The following is a 19467-nucleotide window of genomic DNA, read 5'->3' on the forward strand; positions in this document are numbered from 1 at the left end:
AAAAGAGGAAAGAAGGAAGGAGACTACAAGTGAACATGACGGTTCGAGTCTATTTACGGAAACTCTATTCCGGAAGTCTGTTCGCCGACGTCGTTTCGTGTCATCGCGAGACGGCTCCCTCGCCAAATGACCCTCTAAGGGTGCTGGCTCCGAGAAGTGTGCTCGACGCCCGTTCCCTTTCAATTTTAGAGAGGCGCGTGACGATTGCAGGCAGGAACACGTATAGAGAGGAAGAAGACGAAGAAGAAGAAGGAGATGCTCGCTATAGCTGGCAAGCTTGCAACGGGGGGGCAAGGGAGACGGTGGTCACTTTCACCGAGTTATCGCGTATCCGGCGATTCGGGGAAGCTTTCGGGGGTGAGTCACGCTTGCGCAAGCCGGGCGCGCGTGAAGCGGGGCTAGAACGACGAGCGCAACAACCATGCGAGCTTCAGTTTTCTCCAGGGCCTCGTCGGGAAAAAACGACGCGCCGCGATCCCGTGATCTCGCGTCAACCGATCGCCATTGTTACGCGATTCTCTATTCTCGCGCGGCGGGAACTCTTGCTGATTTCTCTGTGCAGATTGGGAGAACTTTGTATTTGGGACTTGGTGCCGGGTCACGTGTCTTTGATCTTGTGACTGATTTGTAGAAAGACATTCTATGGAAATGAAGGTTCTGTGAAACATAGGGTCTACGGAAACGGGGTTCTGCGGAAACATTCTACTGAGATAAAGATTCTACTGAAATAAATATTTTATAGAACTAAGGATTCTACTGAAATAATTATTGTAGAGAAGTAAAAACTCTGCGAAGTTAAAGATTCAATAGAAACAAAGATTCTACAGAAATAAATATTCTACAGAGGTAAAAACTCTGCGAAACTAAAAATTCCATCGAAACAAAGATTCTACAGAAATAAATATTCTACAGAACTAAAGACTCTACGGAACTAAAAATTCCATCGAAACAGAAAATTTACGCAAATTAATAAATTGAAGCTTGAAGATCGCATATCGCAACGTGCTTTTTCACATTGTTAAACTAAACATTGTTCAGTAGTGCGATGAATTGATACAAATTAGAGTTTAGTGATCGAAATCTCGATAGAGCTTATTTCTAGTTTATTTTCTTTGGATAAACGAGACGGCTTGTGCGGTTTCCGGTCGGACGTTCCGCAGAGCAGGAAGGGATTGTTGAGATTGTGTGGTGAGTCGCTGGGCGCTTGAATGGGGCGCCGAACAGTGAGGCCGCAAAAGTTGACTCGAGAAAAGCAACACCTCCCCCGCGGTTAAAGCGATCTTGAACGGGATTCACAGCCGCCGTTGTACTGTATGGAAACGTCGGCCCCGACGGGAGATAATGAAGCCGTCGAGAAAAATTCTGCGGAGCTTCTTGATCGAGTGTCCGTGAACAGCTGCCCGCTGAGCAACTTTCCCGACAGGTTTCAAGACTTCTTCGCAGCCCTCAACGAAAACTCGAACGATCTGCCCAGCATGCTTGAGGACAAGCTAATACCAAGGTGAATGAAACTGAAGCCACAAATTCCAAAATTGCACGAATCGAGTTGAAAGGGAAGTTAACACAGAAATTCAAACAATTAAGAAACTGCGTGTGAGTAGAGTGAGTCAAGTCTAATACACTGCTATTTTTTTCATGCCGAATTTCACTTTGAAGGGGTGAAGTTACCCCTTGAAGAAAATGCAAGTTCTTCTTTCCCGTGGATTTATCTTGGGAACGGTAAGAGGTGGCGAATAAAAATTTAAATAGAGATACATTGTTATTTCATGTCTGTAAAATTGCAAAACAAAATTTTTCGAAAAGTTTGAATTTATTGATATTATTATTTTGCAGTTTTATAGACGAGAAAGAATAATATATTCTTTGTTTAAACTTTTTTTTCACTATCTCTTACTGTTCTCAAGGTAATCCACGGGAAAGAGAAGAATTTTTTTTAAGGGGTGGTATCACCTATTCAAAGTGAAATTCGGCACAAAAAAATTGCTATGTATTAGGCTTAACTTACCCTATTTACACGCAACGTTTCATAATTTTTTGAATTTTTGGGTTAACTTCCCTTGTTAGATTAATATTTCGAGAAAATCAATTTTTCTTTTATTTTGTAACAGGAGTTCTTGTATTATTTTCTTATTTGCGTTTGGTATGTTGCAGTTGATGAATATAATGAATTTTTATAAAAATTACTAAGGATTATCATTCAGTTGAATTTCGTCAAATTATTGAAGATATTATTTAGTGAAATTTAATAAAATTACTAAGATTATTGTACAATTATTTTCCCGATCTCTGTCGTTTCATTTTTATCTACTCATTCGTTATCAGTTTTGTTGATTCTTACTGCAAGTATTGGCTACGGCTTCATTCTCATTACGTGTACATTTTGAATATTATTATCACTAAATATTATTTTGTAAATGTTTACGTCGGTTTTGATTGATGCAATCGCACGGATACGCAGGCCACTTATCTACTATCAGTCCCCTAATTTTCAAACTTTGAATAAATGAACATCAATTTTTTTATTAACAATAGAATAAACTGTACAATAAATGTTTATAAACGCATATAATGTTAAATAGGTCTGAGTAAACTGAGATGCTTACATTGATAACTCATAGGATGAATAATGTTCAATAATGTTAAATTTTATGGATAACGTTAAAAAATGGACTTGTGCTGTTTTGGAATTCACGAGTTCGATTGTTGTTAATAGCAACATTTTGAACTATAAAATGCAAACTCATGGTAATAGTGGATTTCCAATGTGGTTTACTGATTTTAGTTAATGAGTTTTGATCATAAATGTGTATGTAGATGTTGATTACATGTAATCAAATATGTTGGAATAATGTTAGAGAATTGAAGTTTCGGTTTAATAATTTTAGGTAGTTAATGGTTTGTGATAATAAAAGGTAGGCATTTATTGTATGCAAATGTAATGATATAATATTAATGAATTTACTTTGTAGCTTACTGATTTTAGGTTGTTTATGGTTTCTGATAGTAAATAATAAATATTCATTCTATGCAATTAATTCGAAAGGTGTGATGTTAGTTAATTTATATTGTAAATTATTAATTGTTTGTATTTGAACGTAATTAATAAAAAATCGTGATATTATTAATACTATCTGAATGTATTTTATTAAGCAAAATTGTAGACGTTTTCGAGAAAGGGTTGTTTGAAGCTTATTTTATAAAAGTGCAGGAAAATCATAGTTTTTATTAATTCTGTTTTAATATAACTGCTTATATGGTAGCTGAGAATATTTTTATTTACACTGCGAAGGTATATGAATACTTTCCGTGTTTATAAAACAGTTCGCGGAAAGCAAGAATTGAAGCAATATATTAATATGTTTTAATTGGAGTTTTATTGGATTCAGAATGAGTTAAATGTTTCGTTTGAACGTCGTTGATTTGTAGTAATAATTAAAAATTATTATAAACTGTAAAATTTAAATTACTAAATGATTTCATTTTGCAAATATGCTAAATATTGACTTGGATATTTTGAACTTTTCAAAAATGTGATTTGTGTTCATTTAATTTCGTAGTCACAGATATACTAGTGAAAAGAATTAAAAATACAAACGTCATTTATTCTAAAAAGAGAACAGGTCTTTTAAAATTCTTTTTCACATATTTTATTACTGTTACGTATATTTATTTTCTATAAAAGAATTTCTGAATTTATTTACTACTTTTCTCTTTAGACTGATTTTTTAACTGTTTGTCAATTTGATACTTTGGAACAAATTAAGTTTGAAACGTAACAGACGAATTATTTATTATTTATAAAGAAACTACTCTGATAAACCAAGAAGTGAATTTTTAAGAGGAAAAAAAAATTTTTAAGATCGAAAATGAAAATAAAAAGGTTACACAGACTATTATTATTTCTCCTCATTATTCATATGGACTATAAAACGTAAAATTCATTTCGACATCTGATTCTTCAAATTTCGCGAGCATTTATACAGCAAGACTGTTCAATGGAGTTGCTTCCGGTTTTGGTCGAACACTTTGTGTTGTTTCGAGCGATAAATGCGAGTACATTGGTGAACTGATCCGATTAGATTAATCTGATAATAGTATATTGTTCCTGACGTTGCAACCGTAAATGATTTGTATACACATTCTACGATTTTCGAATCGAATTTGTACATTCCAGACGTTTGCGGGTATTTAAAATGACATTTGGTGAATTTTCATGGAATTTTCGTTTTCATTTCCGTGAAAAATTCAATTTCTCTTCACGGTTTAAATTTAGACATCTAAGTATTTTTGAAATAACAATCCAGTATTAAAAATATTATATCATTTCTATTATTTCATTTTCATTATGTTTAATTTTAGCATTTAATATTATTTTAATAACTTCAATACAAAATTTGAGATTTTTCTATGCTTAATAACAATAAATATAATGAGTAATAATCCTCATGAACAAATTTGTAAGTCACTATGTACATATTATGATCTGCCTTTTTATGTAATGTAACATTTACTAACATGAAAATTTGATTTATGTAACATTTCCTGTGATTTCTTCTCAACAAAAAATATTGCATTAGACTTATAATAAATGGTTAAAAGTTTTAATTGACCGAATTAAAAAATTAAAAGTACTTCGTTATGGTTTCTGATAATCTGATAAAATTTATACTGTAGATTATTAAATGTTTGTATTTGAAAGTAAGTAACAAATAATCGTGATAATATTAATCTTTTCGCTATGTATTTTATTGTGCAAAATTGTCAAAGAACGTTACGTAAAATTCTCCGCTGACGGCCTTACCGCGTTTCATCCCCTTTAACAACCAAAATCCAATAAGACTTTGACACCCTGTCAACGAGTTTACGTAATTTCCACCACTGAACTCTTCATCAGAGTTTGTTATCTCGATACCACGATGAAATTTCTGCTAAAAGTTAGCATCAATTAAGCGCCTGCTCAAAGCTGCATACAATTTAATCTAATTGCCGGAAGGAAGTACCAAAATGCATCATCCAAGTAGAACTAATTTACATTTACATTCCGAAGTAATTGTGGTACACATAATGTTTTATTGGATCGATGCAAAATTATTGATATTCTTTGTACGTGATTAACAGAGAAATTTTTGTCTTCGAAACACATAACATCTGTTTTCAAATTATTGTTTAAAGGATATCTATATAAAAGATACTTCTTTCATTTTTACATACAAGGGAACCTTTCCGATCTTCACACACTGATTTTAATGAAACTTACGTGAGGCACAGTTCTCAAGAAAATATTTTACACGTATTTTTCTTATCACCCAACATACACTTTTAAAAGTTGAAACCACTCCTCAAAGTTGGGGGTTGAAAATATACTTTTTACAGTACCTCTGAAACTAGGAGCTGCAGAAAAGAAATTCTCTAAATTGTTCGCCTCAAAATGAACAATTTAGATTTCATTTCTGCACTAGTTTCAGAGAATATTCCACCCAAATAATAATTTCCGCGTAGGCACATTCAAACAATCCATTCTTATTTATTCCAATAACGACGCAAATAACTCTGAACCGAAAACTGAACAGCTGCGAATAAAAAAATGAACGAAATAAATCCTGAAGGGAACAAATATTTGCCGTGACATTTCGCGAGAAATTCTTGCTCGAATAAATTTTCGTTCGTCCGACTACTAACCGGAATGAATATTCACTCGATCGACTGCTCGCCTGTTAATACCGAATGCAATTTAACACACCATTATCTTTTATCCGTTTCATGAATAAAATCCTGTCGCGCGGTAGGTAAGTACTTGCTATGAAACAAGGTTTATCTCGAAGTTTTCGCTAACTGCCAGTAGAGAAGGAAAGAAAAAAAGAAAGGGAAGATATGAAAAGTTGGTCTCAGAAGGAGGAAGAAAATATGTCGGATCCGGACCGTTTAATCTTCTCCGTGCAAAAATTACACGCGCCACTTGTGCGTCGACTTTCAGACACTGGGACGAGCCAGTAGAGAACGCGTCCCGGGCAAGTTTTAATGAGTCTTCTTGAAAAGGAGGACCAATACCGGTGACCTATTACTCAGAATTATTTCAGTCCGGCTCGAACAAATCCGACAGCCGGAAGCTCTCTTCATCCGCGTCGGTAATTACATAGCAATTATTCCATGGAAATATAATTATAATCGGTTTAGTGCTGCATTAAGATTCTGATGATAAATCGATACCGTCTTCAGAGGAAATAGAGCTGACTATAATTGAGCTCCGATCGAGAGCGGACAAATTTCCTGATCCGCCGTTTTAAGTTCGTTATCCTTGGATACGTGAACTTTGAACCACGTAATTTTCGTGGGTAATCGCCCATGGAAATTGGGATCTTGTGGAATTAGGGGGATAGCTGTGTTAGGTGACGCTGGTATGTTCGGTTGCGAGTATAGACGTGTTCTAATTGTAAGTATTATAGTAATTGTAAAGTCTGGATTTTAAGTATTATTGTATAAAGTTCTAATTCTAATTATTATAGTGTAACGTGATATAATAATTCTAAGTATTATAATATAAAGTTCCTATTCAAAGTCTTATGATATAAAATTCTAATTGTAAGTGTTATAGTATAAAGATCTATAATAAGTCTAAGTACTATAGTATAAAGTTTCAATTTTAAGAATCTAATTATGACTTATGATCGATTATCTCATGATTAGTTCAAATGCAGTCCTGTTATTTCACTGTTTCATGAAACTAATAATATAAAAATATATTTAATATATCCGATCGTATTTATGTTACAATTCATTATTTTAATGATAAAATTAATTTAGTATTTTTTTTAGTATTTTCAGCACTTACTTCGATAAAAACCTCTGCGGTTACAATTGCGTTTAAAATGTTCGTCAGTTACGGAAGTTCTTTAGAAAATGTTGAAAACGTGTAACATAAAAATCTCATTAACTCACTGACCGTTGTGTTATGCGTCACGAATTTAAATGGAAATGAGAACAAAAGTAATCTGGTATTCTTCATGCAAAATTCAAAATAATGGTCCTTGCAAATGATACTGCTCAGGATGAAACGTATTAATTATGTGCGAATGTAAATAAAAAGTATGAAATTTATTATAATTGTTTAATTTCTCAATTTCTTTCCCATTAATATTTATATATTTGGAATTATATTTATGATTAAACAAAGCAATAAGATTACATGCTGATTTTTAATGAAATTATTAAATTAATTTCTCCTCTCAATTGAACTTTCTTAATTCACTGTTAATGCTACATAATTTTAAATGATATTCAAATTTATTCAACGTATTTACTTCATTTACTTTACATTACTCCCTTTTCGATACAATAATTAATTTTGCAATCTTCTTGTAACTATCTCAGGCATACTAACGAGCTTTTGTTCGCTTAATATACTGCCATGAATATTATTTTGTATTAATTAGTCTACACAAAGGTGAAGGTCTTATATGTGCATCAATATTCCAAAGTTCGAGATTAATCATTTGATGAGTACATTGCTTCACATTATCTCGCGTCCCTTCAGTTAAAACAACTTCTTTTTTTCTAAAAAAATTTAATTTATCATCAAGAAATTAAATCTAACATCGATTGCTGAAATAAAGGACAAACAGAACAATACTCTATAACCTTTTAACAAACCCATTAAAAACCATAAATAACTTTACATCGTATCCTCTTTCCCAAGCCCCAACACACAACAAGATCATCCCAGATTCTCAAGTGATAGTATGCGCTACCGAAACTGAATTAAACCCACATTGAATCTATCACGAACACCGGAGACTCCTAATTGGCTTTCGGTAGCTAAAGTGTCGACAAGCCATACTTCCGTTAGCATCAATTTGCGGAGCGATTCGAAACTTTCGGTCAATAGCATAATTCAACAAGAGAACAGTTCCCGAATAACGTCGCGCGCCATTACGGGGAGAATCTCCGCGGGCGGCCATTGAGACGGCTTTTAGCGGGAATTACGAATGGCGGGTGAAGTGCTCGCCCGTAAATTAAAGAACAGGAAGGAAGGCGTGGTGAACACGTCAATGAACATTACTATTTTATCACAAAATCACGTTCCACGATGGTATTCGGGCTTGAAACCGAATTCGTACAAGTGTGCGCCGGTGAACGGTCTCTTTTATGCGGAACGAAGCCATCTCGAGCGGAAGTCCTCTCCCGGATTCGGGTTTACGGTTCTAAAGCGATTTCTCGCCGACTCGATAGAGACGCGACACAGATCTCGAAGGAGACACCGGAAAGCAGGCCACTGAACGCACGCGCACCGTTAATTTAATCCCTTAATCAGTTAACTGCGTTCGACGAGTGCATAGTTCTTAAAAATCAAAATGATACATAATTCTTTCAACAATGAATTATTTATTTTCTTATTTACATAGATACTAAATAAATAATAACGTTTATTAATACTATATTTACGGACATTTACTGTACTGTTACAGTTACAGTCAACAGTTACTGTTGTTTGATCGTGTTATTTCGAATAAATTCGTCAACTGGAAAGTATTATAAATATAACTTGCCTCTTTTATTTTCCTCAAAAAAGTTCGTCTCGAAAGGGTTAATATTGCTCTTCGTGAATTCGTCGATCTCATGATATACACGAGCACGAAGAGGTTAAGGGGTTAATGAAGGTAAACTCGGCCGAGTGTATGCTTATCGAATAACTTGAACTTTTGTATTAATTAGTCGATTTAATCCACTCCTTTCCCGCCGGTCCTCGTTCGACGATGCGAGTCGTATTATCGCGCGCAACGCAAAGCAAAAAAAATATCTGTGTCTCATACTCTTCGGAACGGTATTGCAACGCGTCATAGATCGACGGGAGTTTGTTAAAAAAGAATTATAATAAAAAAAACTCGCATGAGAATTGATTGAGGTTGAAATTAAATGTTACGTTTTCCAGGGAATTTTCTCTATTCGAGTGTAAATTCGCGAGATTCAATTTTTTCATTTGTTTGGAACTAATAAGGCATCCAGTGTTGTTCGTAATTTGTTGAAAAATAAAATAGTTTTATGCTTATTGTATGGTATTCGTTTATTTTACATACTCGTAATTTTATTTATTATCTCTGTTCGGGCGAGCTGAATAATATTTATGTTTATTACTTTCTGTTAGAACTCTTTTAATTGATGCATTCTGATAACTTTTTCTTTCCTTAATAAAAATTTTTAACAATCTTGGGCCACGATTTGAAACATAAACTGTGACGATTCATTTTATTGTGACTCACATGAATTAGGGGAAGATTGTTACAAACAATGATTACATGATTTGCAATTAAATTAATTTTTTATATACTAAGCTCCGAAATGAATTTTAAATATTTTGAATAAAACAATTTTAATTGCTAATATTGTTATTTATCGAGCTGTTCGTTTGATTTTATTCATTTTGTTATATTTTCTCAGCATGTAAGCTTTGTATGTTTATCTTTGGAAACTGCAACAGAATTTTCATTGTTATGAATACATAGCGACGAAGTATCGAGTAATACAAATAAATAAAGCTACATCTTGATGCATCGCGTGTTTATTTTACACCCACTCTTGATAAACTGTTTTTCGAGAAATACATTGCGAGTTGTAAATTATGCATATTTGCAACGTTTATGCATTATACATGCTGCAGGAATTGTTATACCAACCGCAATGAACTCCATTTCATTTGTTTTAACGAATGCGTCTCCATTATTCAAAGAGTTGTTTTGAACTGAAAATGTCAGCAAAAATGCAATTGTTCACCAGAAAACTTTTAAATAATATATTATTCTAATATTACACTCTGCGAAGCTCAATTTTTATAGACTTTTGTTTTTTAATCAGAATTACTATTCACTGAATAGTGTGCAGAGTTCATTATTATTTAGTTACGTATAAATGTTTTTGCCGAAAGATTTTTAATCAATGACGTTCATTGATTAAATTATTTGATTGAATCTATTGGATTATTGACGTTATTTTAATTATTCTATAAAATTTAATAATTTCGGTTACAAATGACAATGAATTAGTTTTCAAGTCCTTTCTAAATACACACTTGCATTATTGAAGTGTTAACCGAGTGGTCTTTTAAGCGCGAACATCCGTAATTCGACATAAATTAAATTAAAACGGTGAACAGTTGGCAGCAATACATGATTTACAGTAGTGTGGATATTATAATTTATTGAAATGCAAGAATCGTTTGTCGAATAAACATGAAAACAAGGAAATACTGAGAACTGGAGTTGAATTTAAATAAGGGATTAATTCGTCATCCCTATTTAATAGGTTACTATTAATTTTTCACATTTGTCAACCATATCTATACCGATAATAAAAAGTATAACAAGTGAGCAACCGTTAATACTGAGTGCATAATACAGAAAAACATTTACTTACCTATGATACCCATTTTTTATAATAGTTATAAATGAGAACAAATTTAAACAAGAGGATAAAATTGTTTCTATTGCACTTTCATTTGTAGCAAAAGTTTATTTAAAAAGAAACTGACGTTTCGTCGTTCACCATTTACATTTTTCGTGAAAACTATTGCACGCATGCTGGCGAATTTTTAAGCTCGATTTTATGACACACAAAATGCAAACGTTCAAACTTGTTCCTCTCAAATCAAACATTTACTTTGAAAGACACAAATTATTAAAGACCGTTACAAACATAAAATACCAATTCCCAAGTTTGAATTTCTCAATAACGAAACACAGACTATTAAACTCATTTTCCTAAAAACAACTTAACTTCTTAATTTCAAACAAGTCGGTTCACTTATTAAGATACCATGGCAACCACACAAAATGAAGCATTACACTCGACATTTAATAACTTCATCACTCTACATAAAATATAAATCTAAGTAAATACATCCCCATAAAATCCTGAGTTCCCAACCGCACTACCTTCCAATATAATCTAACATAAAATTAAATAATCTTCTAAAAACGACCTCTTCAAACGAGAATACTTTCTTGAACACGAAAACCCTTTTAGCAGGCAACCAAAAAATTTCTGATTCGTCAGACGCGGCGCAGGAAGCAATCATTCACTTTTTATGTAAAGTCATGGTCATAACGTTCCAGGCAGCAGGACAACCCTAACGCCGACCCGAAGGCCAGACGATGGAGCAAGCGGGCATTTCAGAGGCGAAGCAGCGAGGTCGAAGTTCGTCTGCACCGCACTTCGTTGATGGGCTCGCAAGGTCACGCGGCCGTCGACGGGCCGAAATCGCCGACCCCTTCTAGACGACGCAGCTCGAGCATAGCTGTAGCCAGACCAACCCCAGACTTGCACAGGTGAGCACGCGAGTCCACGTGGCACAACTTGTTTGAGTCAAGGGTTGGAAACAGTTATGAAATTGGTTTCATTTTTTGAAATAAGGTAAAGGCACCTGTAATTGACCTGGTATCAGTAGTTAACCATTTTTCAGAACAACGTAAAAAATAATCTTTACAAAAGTAATAATCTTATAATAAAAGCGCGATAGATACGCTGCAGCATCTACCTACCCAATATTTACTCTGTTTCTGAATACGATTTTATATGAAATTAACTTTTTTTTGTTTGTCCTTTTACTTGTAATTTGTCGTTATCGTTTCAAATAAACGATATTAAAGTAATCACCTTTAGTGTTTTTGGTTTTATTATAAATGGTCAACTACTAACTACCAGTTAATTACTAGTTTTCTTGTTTTTAAAGATGGTCAACTTCTGGGGCAAGTATTGAATTTTCAAAAATATAAAATTTGGGTAATATAACTGTCTCAAAGAAGCTGGCTTTGTTACATAATGTAAGAAGTTCGAACTACGTTTTTACGCATAGAGTCTCTTCATTTAATAAAGAAGTATGCGTTTATTATTATTCACGCAGAAAATTTTTCTTAACTGGCCAAATACTGACGCTTTTACGTTAGTTATGAAAGACTGAAATAAGTCATAACTGTTATTCGGTATATTGGTTCTTTTGATTATACAATAAAGGTAAACAAGTTAGACGATAAATTTGTTTTATTGCAAACAGGAACAGAATGAAAGATGAAATTGAAAACCCGATTAATCAAACAATGTAGGAATCGATGTAAAGTTAAGTGAGTGAAAGAGAACGTAAAGTTCTGAATAAAATTTTAAAACCGTTCATTTTGCCGGTTCTGTAACCGTTATTTTTCGGTTCTTCATTTCGGTTGTTCGTAACTATTTCAAGAACCGAAAAATAACAGTTGCAGAATCAATATAGAATTGATATAATATCCGTGATATGTGTAAACAGATCTGAGATTTCTGATGGCAAATTCAGTTTGCCTGCGTCAGTAATAAAATAAAATAAAATAAAAGTGGAAACACGTTTGAAAGTTGCTATTTAATAAAGAATGTCATCAGTTTCTTGCTAGTGCATTTCTAACTTAATATATGTTTCCGCGAATGAATTAAGAAACTAAATTATTCGGTGAATCATGATGTAGTGTGATAACCGATGAGAAAAAGAGGTGAAAGATAGAATTAATTTGATTCAAATAAGATTGCATTTGATGTGCAAAACAATTGCAAAATAATAGTATTAACTTCAATCTGAAATGTAATTTACAATTGTACACGTATGTATATCTAAAATGTATTTTGTAATTTTCCACGTGTTATATACAAAGCACAAGAAATCTTTAAATTTCAATGTTTATAACATATTTAATTTATTTTCAGAACAAATGTATGTAAAAATATTTAATTAATAGAAATTGATAAATAAATATTTACTTGAAATAATTCGTATAGTGTTCAGTTCTAATACAGAACTATTCTATCTAAAACTATTTGATCACTTGTACGGTATTCAAATGCTAGAAGAAACAAAAAAAAATAGAAAATACTACGGGCTATTGTTCCATGTTGCTATATCATCTTCCATCAGCTAAATTTATCAAATCTACACACGTACGTGGTACAATATTGGTTTACATTGTTTTTTTTCTTTTGAAAAAAGAGCAAAGTTCATTGTTTAGCAAACAAGTGATCAGATACTTTTATGTTAAAGAGTTTATTTATAGCGTAATATATTTCATTCAGGTTGCAAGGAATGTTTCATATAATTTTTTTCTTCCCCGAAGGAAAATAGTGGGGCCGTTTTTACGTCAAAGTATTACACAGTTAAGTTTTCGGATTCAGTTGTTTGCTCAGCTATATTACTTTTTAATCTAAACTTTTTATACGGCAATACGGACGCATTCATTTACGTAATTACTCCATCAATCACTTCTGCGTAGCTGAAGTTCAAATTAGTTCGAAAGTTTTCGTATTATTCTTGTGTACACTTTTTTACATAAATACATCTCAATTTCGCACTCTTCTGTAAATAAATATAACAATTTTTTCCACGTGAAGCAAAGTGTATCTTATTGTTCTATAAAAAGTTTTTCCATCATGTTTTCTATTATTTTTCATTGTAAAAATTCATAGTTGACGGTCATTTTTGTAGTTTAAAATTTCAATTATTTTACGTATGCAAATGAACATACGAAATCACAGTTTTTACTTTTATAACATGCAGAAGTAACAGCTAAAATTTTTAAAAAAGTATCGAAAATATATAATTAAAAAAAGTATTAAAAATATATAATTAAAAAAGGTATCAAAAGTATAAAGTATAGTAATGAAAAAAGTATCTAAATGAAATATCTATCGAATAAGATACTTTCAAATGATAGAAACGATATGAATGAGATTTTTCATTTTATCAGTGAAAACTCGTACATTGAACGTATTGAAACAATAAGTAGTTGCATCTTTTCATTATATTAGTTTGTTCTCATTTAATTAGCTAATAATTAGTTTTATTCAGTAGTTGCATCATTTAAAGTATCACAAAATTCAAAACATTCTCTCATCGTCCCTGTTCCTAATTTCCAAAAACTTTCACTACTGTATCACCAGCTTACATTAAAAAACATATATAGAGTAAGGAAAAATGTTTTATCGAAGTTATTCTTAAGTTACATATTACATTTAACCCTAGAAAGACCAAGGACAGTTCTTTCAAAATTGTCATTTACAAAATAAAAAATACAAACAGCTGTTTACGTCTTCAAAATTTATATTAAACAATTATCTTAGATTAACTTAATTGTCTATGTATCAATGGTAAAACCTATAATTTTACATTATATTTATCATGGTACATCGTCTGAAAAAACATAGTGACACATGTTCAGTAACTGTATAAAAAGTAACAGCTAAATATGAGTATTCATTGGAAATTACAAACATTTCTTTCATTTTTTACTTTCCTATAATTCATTAGATTTTTCATTTAAAGGACCAAGAGGTAATTTATGCATCGATCAGATATAATCTACAACTTACATGTTTTTCAAAAAACCTATAATTATTAACTATAATTTATAACTTACCGAACTGACAAAAAATGTATAACTACATACTATAATCTACAACTTACTTATCTTCCAAAACACCTACAATTACAAACTATAATTTATAACTTACTGAACTGTCAAAAAATCTATAACCATAAACTATAATCTATCACACGCTGATTTATCAAAAAAATAATAATAACACAACAAGTTCCTTTGTCTTTCTAATGGCCAATCCCCAAATTTTCATTTCATTCCATAATTTTTGGTTCGTAATAAAAATCCTTCTGTAAACGATAGATTCCTGCAAGCAGAAGCTGGTCCATGGGGTCACCTCTCACCTTCACCGAGGAGTCCCACGAGGACGCCGGCGATCAGTCCAGGGGCAGTGTCCTCATCTTCTCACTTGAGCCCGGGTACAAGCCCCGGTGGCCCGAGTCCAACGAGTCCAGCTGGTCCGGCCGGTTTAACGTCTGGATCCCGTGGTTCGGGTCCAAGGCAATATCGCGGAAGGACCAGCAGCATGCCAGCGGTTCCGCGGCACAGGGTGAGTCATGATTCACGCCGGCCATTTCTACGGCCTTATTAATTTCCCGTTGCATCGTCTGCGACGCCCGAATGCCATGATGAAAGCTATCCGCCGGAGAGCATTGGCAAGAAATGTTGGCCGACGGATATTCTGAGCAATACCGACTCAATCAAAATTGGTCTGTTGTCTGCGAGAAATTAGGGCGTCGGGCATGAAATTAGCGCTAGGTTTATGGAACACGTCAATTTGACGCGTGTTTAGTTCTATCAGCGCATCCGCATCGGGCAATTTTTGCTGAAACTTTCCTATAAAATGGGATACTTTAACACTAGAACTACCAGATGGGTAAAAATGACCCATTCCTTAATTTTTTCTTCTATGATTACTGAAAAGGTACGAATACCTCTTTGAAAAATGACTAAAGAAACTGATTAGGTAATACCTAAACTGAAATGTTAATAACTTCACGCTTTTAGCTTTTGTAAAGACATTTTAAAAAGACGGTTTAAGTGCTCGGTAGTTCTAGTGTTAATGATGGACAAATAATTCGACGTATATGTATTGAACCTGCGATGATTTTGTTTGTAACTATAACTTTGTGGTTGAGAATTTTTTAACCTTTGAAAACCTTTCTTACAAAAATGCTGAGTTATGCGTCATAATCGTAAATACTAGAAAAAACTACATATCAATCTCTAGTTATTTGAATAATTAAATTATTCATTTGGAGCTTTCGAATTTAGATATCGGAGTTCGATGTCGCTATACATCACATAACTATACATAACATATAATCTAGTATTTTAACAGGTTCGGTAAATGGTCATGTCGATTTTGATTGACGCAATTACACGAATACATATCCTGATCTATTTTTAAACCTTTAATTTCCAAGGTCTAAATGAACGAACATCAATTTTTCTAGAAACAATGGTATAATTTGTACAATATGTGTCCGTAAACCTAATATTAACTACCCTAGTGCTGAGAACATTTTTTTTAATATGTTTGTGTCAGTGACTTTTTAGTACGCCGTTTATAAATGGTAATGGTTAAGCTGCCTTTAAGGGTTTTTGGTGGCATTAAAAGTCTTTAACTTGAAGATTTTCAAGCCCTTTTGAGACTGCATTGTTTTTTCCCTTGGAGAATTTTTAATGTTCATCCTCCGATGTTCGTTTGTTTATTTCTTGTTAGTATAATCTATCGACCAATTTCATACGAAATAAGACACAACGTATACACGTTATTATTTCTTAGTACATAATTCTTAAAATGAAATGATTACATTTATTTTCTAATTTATCAACATCTATCATAATAACGTCTTTGTCATTATTAATAAATCCAAATAATGAATCTTCATATTTAAATAATTAATAAATACCATTTCTTTGATATAGAAAAAGTGATTAAAATTTCCTTAGAAACATTCTGGAAAGCGAATCGATGTTCTGAAATTTTCTATCGCAAAAAGAATTCTCGGTACGAACTAGTAAAGTTTGCTCTCAGCTCAATATCGTATTGCAACGCAATAAGTTCTTCCCCCGCAAACAACGAAGCGCTACAAAATATACTGCTCTCCAACCTTTGTTCCCTCTAACGGCCCCCTGTTGGTACTTTGGCATCGAACACCCCTTGAATGCTTCAAACGCCTTCTAGAGGACACTACCGCCCACGTTAAGAATCACTGTTTTAGATACTACGCGCCATTGTAACGGCTTCTCGCTATGCAGTCTCTCGAGACGCAACTATAGTGACTTTCCGCTAAACGACGTTTTAAAAGAAGCTTCCACTTTACTGGCTCATTTCTTTGTAATTGTTCAACGTAAAATTAAACAACAATGCTTCTTATTTATTCAACTACATAATGCGATTCATCACTTTAAACTGACGTAAACACGAAAATCTATGTAACAATGCTATAAATGTTTCGTGTCCATACCGCCAAATTTCAACAGCATTTGAAAAAATCTAAATTATATTATCTATTTAATATCTATAAATAAGCTTCCTTTCTTCATTAATATAAATAAAAATAGATCCTCTTATAACCTCTTAACTCATGTGCCAGACACGTGAAGATTTCAAATACAGTCCGACAAATATAAATGTCATTTAACACTATTGAGTAATGGAATATTAGTTTTCTTGTTAGTAATCTATATCGTTTAAAGTAAATCTAAATATAGAAAGATCATGGAATTTCTTGGTTTTTCATTAAATTCTTCAGGACAAGTAGTTCTGATACGGGTCAAGCGATATCTAAAGGCACCTTAACCGAATGAACTGATTAAAAGACGACGGTGCAATTTATTCCCCATGTCGTAACCCCTTGGCTGTGGTTTGCGTCCTTCTTACTTTATACTAGAGAAACCCCAAGGTGCTTCGGGTCTTTATTGTACGTATAAAGCCAACCACGGTAACTGTTTTTAACTGGCACAGGCAAGCCCCTCTGACGAGTTCAGATAATCCATTTAGCTAAAGAAATGCCCACGAGAAAACCGTCTTGGCGGCCAGCAGAGTGAAGCTAACCTTCGTCCTAGCCGAATGAACTGATTTAAAGGCGACGGTGCCATTTATCCGAATCTTCCATCCTTGGCAGTGCCTTTTTTTCTACTTATTTTTTTTTCTTCGACTACAGGCTGAGCCAGAATACTTTTTGGGTTGCTATTCCATCCTAGATTCCAATTATATAATGTCTTTTACATAATGAAATTTTATTTAGTTCTTGTATGCATTCTCTGTGTTCGTAGGTGAGTTAGTTCAGTTGACACTAAAATAATTAGAGCAATTAGAGTCACTTACTTCCAATTTTCTTCAAGATATCCTAGTCTTGTATGTGTACAAATTTATTTTAATTTAAAATCTTTCAGAAGAGCACCTTCATAATTTAAATATTTGCAAAATAAGAACTCTGAACGGGAATTTGATCCGAATTAGAACAAGAGACGGCTAAAAGGTCACGGGTGAACATTTGAACGAAAGGAAAGATAAAAAGACATTATACCTCAATGAGAATGTTTATTGGCAAGTTGTCGATATTCAGTCTAAGAGCAGACACGAAACTGATATTATATCACGTTTAAGATTTTATATACTATCCTCTTGTTCCATAATAATTCATAAAATCTACTATGCTTAAAACTTTATGGTTATTGAAAAACACTTTTACAATCCTTATCTTTATTTATTCAGTAAATACAATATACATTAAAAATTGTTGTCACATGAATTTCCAGTTAGTAGGAAATATTACTTTTACATTTTATTTCGACAATTAGATATTTTCATATAAATTAAAGAACTTGTCAAAATTTTTAATTTCTCTTTAATCATATTTTTTCTCTGTCATTCTACATTTTGTTTGAATAATACTATACTTTGCGATGAAATGAATTGTTAGAGGTATCGCCGTAGCCAATTTTATGTGACGAGCACGTTTCCTTGAATTTTCAGTTTCCTTCGACTTCGTTATTAAGTAAACTGCAGAATTAAACACCAACTGCACTCTGACTGTTTCTCATTATTCTCCTCATTAGAAAAGGAGGTTGAGGAGCGATCCCCTTTAAGTTCGCAAATTTTCATCTGTGCTGCTGAAAAGCTTGGGCAAACTACTTCTTCGTTTATAATGGAAGTGCGCGTATTGCAAAAAGATCAATAACGTTCCGGTTTCGTTAATTTCCGGCTAGGCCGTTATTCATAGTTCGAAACGCTGCTTGATGGACTTCCAGCTTGTGACATGCACGAAGCGTCGCAACAAGGTTTTATTAAAAACGATGGAGTCGTTTATTTTCGTGTACATTTCATTTAAAATCGAAAGAAAAGAAAATTGAAAACATGTATTACTCCGATGATAGTATACATTATAAAGACAGGCAATTAAGAGAGATTATTAAAAGATACTCTGTTACGTACATCACAATATTTTAGTCTTTATGAAATGCTCAATGAAATAAATTGCACGATATCGAGAAAGATAAAGAATATTATATTCATATATTAATATTAAAGTCCATGTGCACGCTAAGATTAAAATACTTAACTTTCAGGGAAATTTTCTTCTACATGTTTGCTTTCGTTATACTCTTCCACTTTGACTCAGCATTGGCAAATATTGAAGAGAGTGAAATTGATTTCTGTTTTCTTGATTGCAGAGAAAAATAGCAAATAACGTGAAATGATGGGAACTGGAGTTTGTTCGGCACGTGTGTGATAATGGGATCTAGTAGGATAAAATGTAACATATATAATATTATAGTAGATATTGAAGAAGATATAAAATATAAAAATTTACACTTTTATTAAATGCTTTATTGATTGTAATTACAATATTTATTGATCTTTTCTGTATAATAACTTCAGACACTTTTATGAAAGTACGTCTGATAACAAGTGTATTATAACGTTGTAAGGAATGCCTCTACTAGTATTAAATTATTATACAAAATTATTTAAATATAACGATACAAAGTTTACAAGAGAATCTATAACGATACTGATCAAGGGATGTTTAGTATCAATGAATAAATGCGATAAAATATCAACTTCGTTGAAACG

General features: G+C 32.9%; 1 protein-coding gene across 2 annotated transcripts in view; it reads left to right on the plus strand.

The window, feature by feature from the left end:
* The first annotated feature begins 403 nt into the window (after positions 1-403).
* Positions 404-19467, plus strand: part of LOC116426128 (uncharacterized) — a 77828-nt gene continuing 58764 nt past the window's right edge. The window contains exons 1-4 of one of the 2 annotated variants that reach the window (XM_031974655.2): positions 404-1501; positions 11103-11315; positions 13119-13157; positions 14682-14928. In XM_031974655.2, the coding sequence (XP_031830515.1) occupies positions 1314-1501; positions 11103-11315; positions 13119-13157; positions 14682-14928 (687 nt within the window). In that variant the 5' untranslated portion in view covers positions 404-1313. The remainder of the gene's footprint in view (positions 1502-11102; positions 11316-13118; positions 13158-14681; positions 14929-19467) is intronic. The other variant, XM_031974656.2, reaches the window with a different exon arrangement.

Source organism: Nomia melanderi, chromosome 12 (genome assembly GCF_051020985.1).
Source record: "Nomia melanderi isolate GNS246 chromosome 12, iyNomMela1, whole genome shotgun sequence".
In the NCBI taxonomy this organism is placed as follows: Eukaryota; Metazoa; Arthropoda; class Insecta; order Hymenoptera; family Halictidae; genus Nomia; species Nomia melanderi.